The sequence below is a fragment of the Dicentrarchus labrax genome, unplaced genomic scaffold, assembly GCF_905237075.1.
Source record: "Dicentrarchus labrax unplaced genomic scaffold, dlabrax2021, whole genome shotgun sequence".
NCBI lineage: Eukaryota > Metazoa > Chordata > Actinopteri > Moronidae > Dicentrarchus > Dicentrarchus labrax.
The window spans coordinates 12,472,301-12,486,945 of NW_026136714.1; the positions used below are offsets into that span (position 1 = coordinate 12,472,301).

General features: G+C 38.7%; 1 protein-coding gene across 3 annotated transcripts in view; it reads left to right on the top strand.

The window, feature by feature from the left end:
• The window catches only part of ipo11 (importin 11), a 116,905-nt gene extending 102,461 nt beyond the window's left edge, over nucleotides 1-14,444 (top strand). For all 3 annotated transcript variants that reach the window (XM_051421991.1, XM_051421993.1, XM_051421992.1), the window contains exon 30: nucleotides 12,415-14,444. In XM_051421991.1, the coding sequence (XP_051277951.1) occupies nucleotides 12,415-12,579 (165 nt within the window). In that variant the 3' untranslated portion in view covers nucleotides 12,580-14,444. The remainder of the gene's footprint in view (nucleotides 1-12,414) is intronic.
• The last annotated feature ends 201 nt before the right edge of the window (nucleotides 14,445-14,645 follow it).

Consider the following 14,645-nt stretch of genomic DNA (forward strand, 5'->3'; position numbering starts at 1 on the left):
GATATACTGGAAAGGGTAGAGAGAGGAGGGGGAACAACTTGTAGCAAAGGGCTAGAGATTGGAATCAAACATGGGGCGCTGCGGTAAGGATTCGCAGGACTACATGGGGGGCGCACTCTACCAAGTGAGCTACTGTGTTCTCCAGTGCAAGGTATCTTTGGCCTGTAATGGACCTCAGTAGGCCTACAACTTATGTACTAGTTGTTCAGATTTGACCAGAACTGGGTCATGGACTTTTAGCCTCTTGGAGAAGAGAGAAATAGTTGTGCAGGGAGTTTCTGTTTATATCATTAAGTCATACTTTATTGAGCTATCTCATTTGTAATAACTATTTTCAAATATTGAATAAAATCAGCAAATCCTGCTGGTGTTACTGTAAGGAAAACACATCGCAATCAGGTTTCTAACTCACTATATGAAGGCACCCTGTGTAGGTTTCTTGTAAATTACATTCACATAATGGATTGTGTGTAATGTATCTTTTAGGTCCAACAAATATGTTAAATGCATTTCCTTCCTCATGAAACATGGTAGAGAATTTTTATTTTAAATCCTGGATTGTTTACTGGATTTGCTAGCTTGCAGTCATCTTTTCCTTCCTGCCTTTGTTTGCACTTTGCAACATTTTGGCATTGTACCGCCATCAACTGTGAATCTGCACAATAGTGTGAATACATTAAACTGATTAAATCTTCTTGCTTCAAACATTCAGAAAAACTCTGGTGCCCTGTGAGAAAATCATCTTAAAATTATAGTTACAAATAACAGTTCTTCTGTCTGTAGTATATCAAATGCACGGCCTGTGCAAACAAAGAACCAAAGTTAAAAATATGATGTTATGCAAAGAACCTTTCCATGTGCAACTCAGGCGAGGGGAACCGACAGCACTTATTGTCTCAATAGCCAAAACAAGTCAAGATTTTATGGTCATAAGAGCGATTGGCTGATTATACCTGTAAGAGCATGCTTAATATTTTCAAAAGGCACTAAATGTTAATTGAATAAAACAATAATACAGCCTTTTGATTGTGCTTGATTTGGTTGGACTTTGTATGCCTCTGCACATTATTTTTTTGATACTAATAATTTAAATGAAATGCATTGCATTAAGTATTCCAAACAAAGTCATACATTTTTATTTTGTTGATTCAAGAATGAGTAAGTTTTTGTCCTCCTAAAAGTCCTACAACTGGGCAGCCACAGTGGTAGTATAAAAAAAGACATTTGTCTTGGTCTTGTCAAAATAAACAAATGAATTAAGCACATTAAATTTAGCTTGACAGGCAAAGGATACTGCATGTTTGCAAAGCTCCAAATACGAATTGAAGTAAATCAATTTAGCACTAAGATGGTTGTTGCAGTGTATCGCAAATTACATTATTAAACTCACATCATCATTATCATGATTAAAAGCATCAATAATTAGAAATCTTCTGTTTATATCACAAAGAATTGAAAACGTTCCTTCGTATTTGGGATATTCTTCCTATGTCTGAGTGCTTTCTTTTTTTTTGTGCATTCCCTTATTGTACTATGACAAAAAGTTTCAAACTGCAAAAGTCGCTGACTGCATCCTTCTACTCCCGAGTCCTATCTTACAAATGCATAAATTTGTCTTTCAGTGCCTTCCAGATGGCACAGCAGATTTCAGACAGGATTTTGCGTATCACTGTTTGACCCAGCTTGTCGCTCAAAGCCCCAGTTGCAAGATTTGTCTAAGTCACAGCCAATCACTCAGTCAAATCCACTAAAGCACTGTGAGGGCTTGCACATGAAAAAAGTTGTTTTAAATTGCCAGAATTATTTATAGGCTATTATTTATTACAGATAATCAAGGCCATCCTACAAGGGCAAACTTCTTCAGAGTTGCTGTAGACCTTGTGTTCCTCTCAACACCAATACTCCGTTTTTGAGAATGGTCTTGCTCTACAACTCTTCCATGTTTCCACAAATTTTGATATTGTGTGTACATGCATGTGCACACTCTCACTTAAAGGTATGGTTTTAGTATTATGCACCCTTATGACTGACTGCTAAAGGGCTCTTACATTTACACCCTCCACTACAATGCTAATTAGGGTATTACAATTTGTGCCGCCTCATTTAGTGAGGAAAATTACTGCAATCAAGTTCTAATCCTCCCTCTAAGTCAAGAGACCACGAACTAATGAAACCTCACAAAAGGAAAAAGAGGTCTGTGTTTGTCTGTGTTTGGGGGCGAGTTTACGTAATCTCTTGCCCTTTTTTTCTATGACTGTTGCTCTGACCTCTCCTGTCATATACATTTTAAATTCAATTTAAACAAAAACAATTGTGTCTCTCTCGATGGCTATTTAATGGTGCTATCTATTTTCTGTATGGTTGATCAGTCTTTGTCCCTGGATATATTAACGCTGACATATGTACATGACCTTATATCTCTGCTCACTGTTCTGTCTCACTCTGTTTGGTTTCTCTTCTGTTTAGTCAGTGTAGTTTAGGACCCACTTGTTATTTAGGCAATACTAATGTGAACACATTTGAAAAACACACAATACATAAAAAAAAACAAAAACATTGTTAAATCTCTGTTTGTATTATCACTTGTATTAGTGCGTCTGTTAAAGAGCATGGCTGGGAAGATTGTTTTGACAAACGGGTGGTTATTCCACTTGGTCTTAGGAGGGCTAGGCTTTGTTCTTTTGCCTCCAACTGCGATTGCCTGTTTTGTGTTTTAGTATAACCAATCACAAATTATAGGTGCTGTCACTAACATATCCTTCTGTCTTTTTAAGGGGTGTTTTTTTTCTGTTGTCACACACAACTGCAGAAACAATAAAAATTGTGATTTAGTACGGCAAAATCTGTAAAATTAGGGCAGTTCAAATCACTATTTTGTTGTTGTGTCAGTTACAAAATCTGTATTGTGGTTTATAATTATCAGTTTTACAGATTTGCAAAAGTACTATTGTCAGGTTTGTAAAAGGTTGACAGTGTTACCTTTTCTAAAACACTGGAAACCACATTATAATACATGACCAGGGTATATAAATATATTTAGTTGTAGTGGGAAATGTGAGTGTGATTTGGATGAAAGTACAGAACAAAACAAAGTTTACAGTTAAAGTTACAGGTGCAACAGAACACACTAATGACCACACCAGCAGTGATGCTGTGTTTTGTCAGAGGTGCAACACATTTGAAACATTCAGCCAGAGAGGGCAGTAAAACACTGCTTTTCATCCTGGTATTAGGTTACTGCTCAAATCTCTGCCAGATTAGGAAGTGTCAAGTAGCCACCTCTTATTTTTAGTGAGATCCTCAAGGTAGCTTTGTTTTTTTTTTTTTTTGGTTTTTTTTTAGTATAGTATATATATTTAGTATATTTTTGTGTGCTTGTATTGCCTTTATTACAGTGACAGCTGAAGTTAGACAGGGAAGGGGGCAGAGAGAGGGGATGATTCGAACCCTGGGCCGCTGCAGCAAGGACTCAGCCTCGGTACATGGGTCGCCAGCTCTACGCACTGAGCTATCCAATAAGAGTGTAACAAGTAACCAAATCCACAGTTTGGTTCAGACCTCGATTTTTGAGCCAAGGTTCGGTTCATACCTCGGTTTTTATTTTGCAGAGAAACACAGAGAGAGATGTTATCTGATATTACATTAAGCGGACACAGCAGAAATCTTACATTACGGAGCGTCAGTGAATGCACCACCGCAGATGTCACTCACTAACAATCGTTTCGGTTTGGACCCACGCGGCGCACTTGAAAACTGAATCACGGGTGAGTTTATGAAACGTACTGCAGATGGAGAAAGTCAGCACACAGGGAGAGAGAGACAGAAAGAGGCGGAGCAAGCGGGCGTGTTTGCCGTGAGTGACCAGAGGTCCAGGCTAGGTGTGTGTGCTGTGCGTGAGTGTGGGGAGAAGAGAAAGACAGCAGATTAAAGTAGTAAATAAACACAAAAATAAGGTGGAAAATGACCTAGAATAACCTACTGTCAATACAAATACGATATAGGCGTACACTGCTACCACCCCACGGGCCACCGCTGCAGTTACACTGTCTTAACGAGAGCTCAACAGTCCAGGGAGCGATCGTGTGTCGCGGTTCTGTCTCTCGGATCCGCAAGATGAGACCGTGGACTTCTGTGTCGCGATTTCAGTCTCGGTTTCAGAACCGTTACAGCCCTTCTATCCATGCGGAGACGTTTTTTTTTAGTGCAGCGCTCAGAGCGCTTCAAGTTGAAATCTGTTTTAACACCGCTGGGTGCTCGGAAAATGAGTTTGGTGGCCCTAACTCAGACAATTCCAATCACATTTTAAAGGATATTGACTGATTATCGTTATCGCCAAAATCCCAAAAAATAGAGAGATATTATTTTTTGTCCATATCGCCCACCCCTATTGTAAGTTAGATTAATTATAAAGGGGAACTTTACCAATTTCACAGATTAAGATCTGTTTAGTAGTCACTGGGAGTACTACCCAGCCTGTAAAAACAGTTGTATAATGTCTCTCTTTGGCTCTGGGGGAGTTTGGTCAATTTTGAATAAATTGCCCATACAGATTCACACTTCTACAAAAGCCACACCTACCTAACTGTAGTCTATATGCAAAAGTGTGACACAACACACTTTTTGTGTCAGCCACTGCAAAGATTAAGTTATGCTTTAAGCGCTGCATCAGGTTTGAATGTCTGTGGCCAGGAGATTTTTGTGTGATCTCTTTTACATTTAAACATCCAGTGTCGAGGGATCTAGTGGTGTAGTTTCAGATCGTAACAGTATCGCTTCCCTCTCCCCTTCCAAGTGTTAAGGAGACGCTACGGTGGCCGCAAAACCCACGAAAAATGCAAACGCCCCTATCTAGAGCCAGTGTTTGGTTTGCCCCTTCTGGGTCACTGTACAAACATGGTAATTCAACATGGTGGCATCAATGGAAGGTGACCCGCGGCATCTAGATATAAACGGCTCAAGGTAATGAAAACAGAAAGATTCCTATATTCAGCTGATTATACACTACAGTAGTAGTATTATATTCCAATAGATCCTCCTAAATGTTACACACTGGACCCTTTTTAAAATATAGGGAATATGAGAATAAGCACCAAAAATGTTTGGCAACCTCAGGACAATCATTTTATTGTCACTACAGATGGAGGAAGTTTAACCTGTGTTTATTTTAGTGGGCATTTTACATGAGGTAAAAGAGGCCAGACTTTTACTGCTGTCATCAGCATCGTTATCGTCATCATAATTATGTCATAATTAAATTTTTTTTTTCTTAGCACATCTTGCCTACTTCTATATTCTGTCTCCTCTGCTTTTTCTCTCTTCAACTGCTCACTAGGCTACTATCAAACCCCTTCCACATTCTTCACATCTCATCTGTCTCTCTTCTTTTCATCCTGCCTCTCATTTATCTTCTACTTTCTCCGAGGCATGAAGACCAGTGCTTCTTTATCAGTGAGCCACAGCAGGGGGCATGTCACTTTCCCCTCTATCCTTTCCTCTCATCACTCTTTTCCTCTCATGATCACTCCATTTCTCTTCTTCCTCAAGCCTCCACTGGCCTCATCTTTCCTTCGCCTGCATTCTTTTTGCCTTGGCAGGAATATTTGGTTAGTGTGCCATCAGGCTGGCTGTGTTCCTTATCTTCATGGAGATTGCTTTTGTCCTTTAATTCATCACATGTTTTCAGTCCACTTACGATGTTGTTGTAGCTATACTTCTCCACAGGGCAAAAACACTCCTTTCTTCTCTTTGTTCATCACACCTCTACTCTTCCCCTATCTTTCTGTTGCCTGTATCTTTACCTCACACATCCGCAACCCTGATTACACTCCCTTTTATCTTCCTGACAGTTCAGACTTTAAAATGTAAAACTGTTTGTGGCCAACTTTCCTCCATTGAGTGCTTTCTGGCTGTTTAGATGACCAGTTCTTTCTTGGTGCTGCCCAATGAAGTGCTGCCTTGATTTTTTAATTTAATAGTGTTTTGATTTATAGTCAACATATATATTCTTTACCTGTCAGTAAATTTTACATTTTGCGAGATGCTACACACCGATCAGCCATAACATTATGAGCACTGACAGGAGAAGTGAATAACACGGATTATCTCATTATCATTGCACCTGTCAGTAGGTGGGATATATTAGGCAGCAAGTGAACATTTTGTCCTTAAAGTTGAAGCCAGAACAATGGGCAGCTTGACAATTTGAGCGACTTTGGCAAGGGCCAAATTGTAATGGCTGCAGCTCTTGTTGGGTGTTCCCAGTCCGAAGTATTCAGTACCTTTTTAAAAGTGGTCCATAGAAGAAAAGTGAACTGGCGTCATGGGTGGCCAAGGCTCACTGATATATGTGGGTAGTGAAGGTTGGCCTGTGTGGTCTGATCCAGCAGACAAGCTACTGTAGCTCAAACTGCTGAAAATGTTAATGTTGGTTCTGATAGAAAGGTGTCAGAACACACAGTGCATCACAGTTTGTTGCATATGGGGCTTCATAACATTATAACCACCTGGACACCCTGGCTGATCAATGTATGTTCACTAGTTAGCTAGTTAAACATGACTAGAAAGATTTATGAGTTTATGGTAAATTAACTAAAACAGTAATACAAAACAGTCCATGTTTAGTAGTCTAGACCCACTTTATTAGAAAAGTGTCATGAAATAACTCAGTTGACTGTGTTATAATTTGACGCGATACAAATAAAGTTGAGTCGAACTGAATTGAATTCAAATGCAAAAATCCAACCAATACATTCAATTAGCAGTGAAGTTACTCTTTTATGCCACTTGTAATACAGAATTTCTAAGTCTTGTGCATTTATAAATGCCTGTAGACAAAACAAATAAACGTTAAAGTTATGCATTTACTTACGTTAAAGATGTTGCAATTGTATGTGTGAACATAACAGTATGCACCACATTAATCTTACATCAGATATCCAAGAGAGAGACTTGATAAGATCCACCTCATGCCCCAGGAAAAGCACCCACTCTGACCCACTATCTGCTCTATGTCAAGTAACAGTAGAGAAATGGCTTTGTAGACACTGTGGTAACCACGGCATCCATCTGTGACAGCACCAGGTTTATTAGGTCACAGTGTCATTCAATTAGGCTATTGATTAACTGATCTGTGTGTGAGAGAGACACGTCCATTTACAAGACATAAATAGAAATCCTGGACAGCACCGTTCTGGCTCTTTGAAACATTTAATTGGTGCTTGGTAAGTGTGTAGCGTTTAGTGCATTTTGTAAGACGTATTTGATCATGTATATAAATAAAGTGATGAGGAACACTCATCACAGTCTGAGCTGTGTTGACACCATTACTTACATACTACGTACTTTGTACCAAAGCTTTGGATAGACCTGAAGACAACAGGTGCACAGGCAGAGTAAATATAAAGAAAACCCACTGAGCGACATGGAGACTGTGATTATAGTTGTGCCTCTAGGCAACTGCTGAAATGATGCAAGTTAAATTCTTGCATGAAATGGACATTCTTTGAAAAATAATTGTAAAGAGAATTAAAGTCAGCAACTGGTCCTCCAACAACACACACTCATTTTATCTCCTGACTGACCCAGACCATTAGTCTTCACATCCAAGTACATTTTATAAATTAAAAAAGCACATTTTCAAGCAGCATATTGATGATTTGTTTAACACAAGCATGAAGCTATTACAGCATGTGCTGAGAAGCACTTGTCTTAAACAACTTGATGCTTTGAGTGAAATTTGACCACTTGAGAGCAGCTTGCAAGTCCAGTCAGCTTTGCCGAGGGCGACTGGCTGCCGAGATGATGTGTCATAAATTAGCTGATGAAATTAACATCTGCCCTCAGTGTAATCCTCAGATCCACACTGTCAGTATCCCCTTACACAATTCACTTCTTCTTACTTCAGTACATCATACAGCCCCACAGCTCGTTACATCACACTCTCTTTACACACACTCATGTACTGTATTTGTGTGTTTGCCGTTAAGACGTGAGGCACCATGGGATATGAGATAAAGGCTGGAAAAGTACAGGTTGTTTCATCATTTACTCCAGTTAGCAGTTGCCTGCCTGACTTGGCTTCCTTTTATGTCTTCTGTCACAAACACGCTTTTCCGCTGAATGGAGCAGGCTACTGTGGTGAGAAAATAACTGTGAGAGGAATGGAGTGGTAATGAACACAAGTGGGCCTATAAATATTTTTTTCAACTTTCTGACTACTCAAACATGTTTGTTTATTGTTCATTCCTCTCTCCTGATAATCAGTGAATGTGTGACTGCTGGTTAGTCCAAGATTTTCTAATTCAACAGTAGCTATATGTATGTAGTTGGTTTTCAATACGAATGTGCTTGCCTTTGTGTGGACCTGTCATTCAGAGAGTGGCTGTTTGCACACTTGTTTGTGTGTGTGCACGTTGTGTGTGTTAAAGTGGGAGATGTTAAAAATCTCTGGTGCAGGCCAATTTTGAACAACACTGATGTTTTTACAGTAATGGCATGGGACTCTTTACTTTGTTTGCTTTGGAAAAGGGCAGCGGTAGTCCAGGGATTGCATTAGAGATGAGGGCTTTCACAGGCTCTGTCATTTCATCTGTCTCTCTTCATCTTTTTCTGCCTCCTCTCATGTTGCCCACTCCTCTCTTTGCTCCTCCTCTCTTTCCTGAACATTGAGGGGTACAACTGTCTCTGTGTCCCGCGTCATCTCTTTTCATCATTTGCTTTCTTTATGCTGATCTTTGTTACGACGTCATTGTGTCAGTTCCTGGTAATCCTTTTTCTTCCATGTCAATACTCCCTACTCTTGTTGCATTTGTGTTTCCTTGTTGCCAGTTTCTCTACTGTCCTTTTCACCTTTCTGGCATGCCTAGCAATCAAACATCCTCACTTCTCCTTGCCTCGTGCCTCCTTTGTTCTTTCTTCTCTTTCTATTTTCCCCAAGGATGTTGGTGAATCATGCTTATTGTTCTCATTGGTAGCTTTCACTCTTCAGATTGGTTTGTATCAGTGCTGTGTTTTTGTGCGCAGAGTCTCAGCACAGCAGGTGTTTTCAGCATATTGCTCTTTATCACAGCGCTTTGTTGTCAGCATATTGCTCTTTATCACAGCGCTTTGTTGTCAGCTATCTTGAACATTCTGCCTTTTAAGCTCATGTCGACCCATAAGATCGTGTTTACATTCTGCTCTTCCTCTTAATTGAACTGTCTTCATCTGTTGCATTTTTACCTTTGTATTATCCTTTTCAATTTACATAAGTACTGCACAAACACTCTTATACACACAGAGACACACACACACTGTCATAGACATGCACACACTTATTTTATATTTATATCTTTCTTAATACAAACACAAGATATATACTGTCATTCAGATTGATGTGCCCAGTCCTCTTATATCAGGCACATTGTTGCAGAGATCAGATTAGGTTAGATTAGATTATTTATGATGATCATAGTGATTAAGAGAGGCTTGCAAAGACCTTGATATTTGTCTCCAAACCACACTAGAGTCCGTGCCATGGTTTCACAAACGCACACATAATAGAGGATACAGTCCTCAATAGACAGACACACACATACTTCCAGCAGGTCCTTGTGCTGAAGGTAATTATGCAGGTTAGATGACAGCTTTTCCATTAAGCTTCTCTCCAACAGCCACTCTTCACTAGTTTGATTGCACTATAATGACAAAGAACTAATTAGCATGACAAGTATTCTTTCTGGTGATTGGCTAGAGACCAAGAGTTGTCATTACAATATCCTGCTTCTCAAAGGAACCAACGTTTTCTTTTTCTTTTTTTTCTGAGGGATTTGTCGGGCTCTTCTGGGACTGCATGAGCAATAGTGCATAAACCTGCTCAAATGTCAAGTTTGGTTATGTTAAATTATAAAGAAGATCCAGTCATGGAGGGAGTTTGTGCTTATGTAGTTCACTACATTAACCTGCTTTCAAAGGTTTGAGGAGGAGGGTCATGCAACATTATGTAATAACAGTTAATCTGTGGTTAAATCAAAGCAAATTAAAGAGCCAGAATCCAGCTGCAGGCAGGCGGGTGCACAAACTCTCATGCAAATACACACACACAAATATAACTTTAAACCCTTGGTTATTAAAGGGTGCATGACAGATTCAAATTTGCATGATGCTAAAAGTACCATTTAGATTTATTTTTTTTTTTTTTTTTTTAAATCACATAATACATTTTTTTTATTTATTTTCCAAAACAACAAAGTTTTGTACTGTGGCTATACTGTTTATAGGAAAGTTTTGTTGTACGCATATAACCCTCTTATTTATTTGCAAACGGTGCAGGCTTTCTGACATTTCCATGCAGTTGTTTTCTTCTGGCCTTGCTTCTTTCCAAAGAAAATAAATGACAGTATGCTTGCCAACAGAAACATGTTTGCTTTAGTTAGCCATCTAACTTGTCTGTGCCTTTTTACTCTATTGTCAAGGATTATTTTTTCTGTGCTGTCTTCCGTGTAAGATGAATGGTATCAGTTCCATATACTGTATCATTTTCTCTAGCGTAAGTTTTGTGTTAGATGTGTATGTCAAAAAGTTTTTGCCAAAAGTAACTTGTGTGAGAGCATTACTGGTGAATGTTCTTTTTAGCTACTATTTTTGTTGATTGTGGATTTTTGTTAAGCAGTGTAATTATAAATTATATTATTAGTTTTTTGGTTTTTAAGAATTAATTGAATTATACAGTCAATAGTTTCAAAAGAATCTTTATTGTTGCTCAGATAAAGCCTCTATATATATTGACCTGACTTTATGTGTTTGTTCCTGTCATTTACTGTGAATAGGGCTTGGGCTTTATCTCTTTTTATATTACCCTGCAATGGAAATGTAATGTATAGTTGTGCTCTAGATTGTAAGGTAGAAGTAGCGCTGCAGCTGTCATCCACCTATAGTTGGCACACCCACAGCCTAACCGCATCTATGTGTTACCGGCTGAGCCTTCCCCTTTAAGGAAGGGTAGTTACATTTCTTTTGTCAGCCATAAAGTGTGTAGATAAGCTCATGTTGCAGTATTCTTTTACTGTTTTCAGCTGAATTGGTCCAGACTGTGGACAACCAGTTAGCTATTTAGCAGCTATAAATCAGGTTAAAGACAATAAAAATTGTGGAAACTGGAAGGAATATGTTTTGGAGCTGCTGAGCTGGAAGCCGCATGCAATCAGATGATTGATCATTTTCTTGTGTGATATTTTTATAACTGCTAACTAGCTTTTCAAAGTGAAGCACTGACGTTGTGCTATTGTGCTAGGCTAAGTGAGTTTTACAACAGACACTCCACAGAGTTTTCATTTTGTTTCAGCTTGAAATGATCCCAAACTTTAGATACTTCATGTTGCTTTCTCTCACAGTGAGCTGTATGACTGTAGTTAATAATAGTTCAATGCTTTGAAACTCGAGTTTCTCAAGTTACTCGAGCAATCGTTTCAGCCCTAAGTAGAAGTCAAATAAGTATATACTGTACATTTAAGTACATTTATTGATCTGAACTACAATAAGTTTTTCCATACCACTACAGCAACCAAAGATGATGGTTTTGATATCAGTGTAGTTTCAGTTATCTTTACGCCTTCTCCACAGGACAGTACTTAATTGTCCAGGAATTTGAAGACTTCAAATTCACCACGTTTGTCAGTATCTATTCCCTCTTCATGTCAGATGTCCCACCACTATCAAATGTGAGACCTTATTAGAATGACAACAGTCAGTGCAGTGCATAGCTGGGCTGAATACTTAGATGATTGGCCGGTACTAGGTCATTGTTAAAAAAAAAAAGGTTTGCAAAAAAAGAGTCCAAGACTGATTGCAATCTCTTCAGCTATAATATAAAATGCTAGGTTTGGGAGAAGCTTGGCATAGTATTAAGACTGTAAAGCATGGTAGACAGAGCACGCTGAAGCTATTATCACATACAAAATCAAACCTGAAATACCTGAACAATAATGTGAAATCCCATACTGACCCAGCCAAAACCAGACTTGAATCCCTACAAAACAATATTCCAACTTGAATGAGTTTGAGCAAATCTGCAAGGAAGAATGAGAGAAAAGGAAATCCCCAAATCCGGAACAGTGCAGACATATCCAAGAAGAACCAAACCTTCAGTTGCTGCCAAAATATACCCTCCTTGTATTTGCTCAGGAGAAGAGGACGAGACTGAAAAAGAAATGATGCCTGCATTTAATTTGCAGCATTTGTTTGAGAAATTGTGTTACTTGAAAAGTTTTTTGTTTAGTCAGTGCATGACAAAGAATATGAGCATCTCATTTACTGTCAGTAAATTTTATATCTTTGGTAACCCATGGTCTTTCACTCAAAACGCTGACTTGGAGAAACTTCCTCAGGCGGCATCTAACTGTAATTTTTCCCCTTTCCATTTTCTTTATCCCATTACAGTTGGCCCTGGAGGACCCGGTGCACAGCGTTTCTCTCCAGCAGTTTGTCTATGATAAGCTGAAGGCACAGCAGGCCCTGATGGGAGACCAAGGATTTGGGGTCCTGATGGAGACCGTGGACACGGAGCTCGTCAGGCAGCTCCAGGAGTTCCTCCAAGGCCTTTGAATTGCATCTACAATCCTTCGCTACCTTACACAAAAATCTTTGCCCATTGCTACCCTCTCCCCCATTTTTGAAAGCGTACTAAAAAGGCTAACAATCTGCCCGACGTGTGGAGTCCTAATCCAAACCTTCCCAACCTCTACCCATGCTATGCCTTATCTATATTCAGACTTAGCCTTGTCGACTGCCCTTAGCTAACACCCCTCGTCCTTTTCTCTATTTGAATTCCTATACATCCTTTTTTTAAATCAAGATTGGGTCTATGTGGGTACTTAAAAATGTGTACTTCACTTCAGTATCCACATAAAAACACCACCACACTAGAGCTTCCACTCAATTCTACTAGTTTCTTCTCTTTCTGTGGTTTTAACTTGAAATGAGTAGAAAATTGGACGGATGGTATAAAAGTTGAGTGGGCTGAGAAGTATGAAGGAAAAATCACCTGCAGGTGCCAGAGCAGGAGCCGCGGACTATTTTCAATGGAAAAACATCCAGATTGTAGCAGAAATGTGGATAAACCGTACCTAAAGGACCTAAAGCAGTGTTTACAGAATCTATTCTTAAAAAGAGAAAAAAAGAAATGTAATTTTGTATGTATGTACAGTATGGATGATATTCTGCATGATGCTATTTTACTTTTTAGTTTGTTTTTATTTTGTGTTAATTTCTCTTCCATTTTTAAAAAATAATAATTTTGTCATAACCAGAGGTCAAGATGAAGTAACTACTGAGAGAACTGGAAAGTGTTTTTCTTTCTTTTTGGGGTTAGAGGGAATTTTTCTTGACAGTAAAATGGGTGATTTTTAAAGGGTTGATTTGTAAGAGTGCTGAACCACATTTCTATGTATATAGATACTGCTGCTAATTGATGGTGTGTCGGAGCACTTTAATAACCAAAAACTGTTTCACATGTTTTCGTCTTTTTCTCACATCATTGGACTTTAACACAGTGGTAGAAGGCCTTGGAGCAGGTCAGCAGGATTGTGGCAAATTAGGCTTTAGTTGCATTAAGACCCACATCTTGAATTTTTGCTGTATTTCATGTCTCAGTGCTAACTTGTACAAAATACTGGACTGACTGCAAACACCATTATGTAGTGTCTTTACTATTTAATTTGAAAGGATTTGAGGAATTCTGACCTAAGTGGCTGTTAAGAAGAAAGTCACATTGTGGAGTCAAAATACTTTGTTTTGTGAAGCTGCCCTTTTTTCTGATACGTTGTTAACGACTTTTTAGTGGTAGAGATGAAGCTTTGATATATTTGATTGACAGAAGAACCAGTTTTTCAAGGAGGTCTCAGAAGAATAATTACTTAGAAGTTTGGTAAACCTATATTATAAAGAAAAAATTAGAAATGTGACTGAATTTTGGCATGTCGACTCGTTTCAAGCAGATTCGAAACGTGGTTTAGAAAAATATCTATTGTTTGTTGTAATTTTGAAAACTCACTGAGAAACAATTACCCTGGGTCACCCTGCCTGTATGGTCTGTTCTTCTAAAACTTATAGATTAATATGGTTTCATTCTCATTAGGTTGGTCAACCTCCCTGGGAAGGAGAAAATCCTGACACTAGCTCCTTTGACACTGTGATAGAGTTAAGTAGCAGTCAGAATTACGGCCTTATGCTGTCAGCCTTACCTATCCTTGAAACTCGAAAGACCTTTCTTACTATTATGTTAATTTCTTAACTAGTTTAACTTTAGAGGATTTCTGAACATGCATTATGTTGATGATGGTTATTATTAAGTTTAGAACACAACACGCAGTAGAGAGATGTTTTTTTGGTTATAAATTTGGTTACGTGTTGATGGGAAATAATCCTTGTTGCTTTTTCCAAAGCCTTCAATAAAGTGCAGTAATCAGCCAGTCTGTGTATTTCCATTAATTATTTTAAGAAGCATGTTACTGTAAACACCAATCCTATTGATACTGTTTGAATAGTATATTATCTGCTGTGCAGTTGTTTGTATTGTGTTGATTTCAAGCGGATCAGACCACATGGCCATTGAGGACCTGAACAGTGATGGCGGAAGGGGGAGTAGGAGCGTCTCAATGCACTGAAAGAGC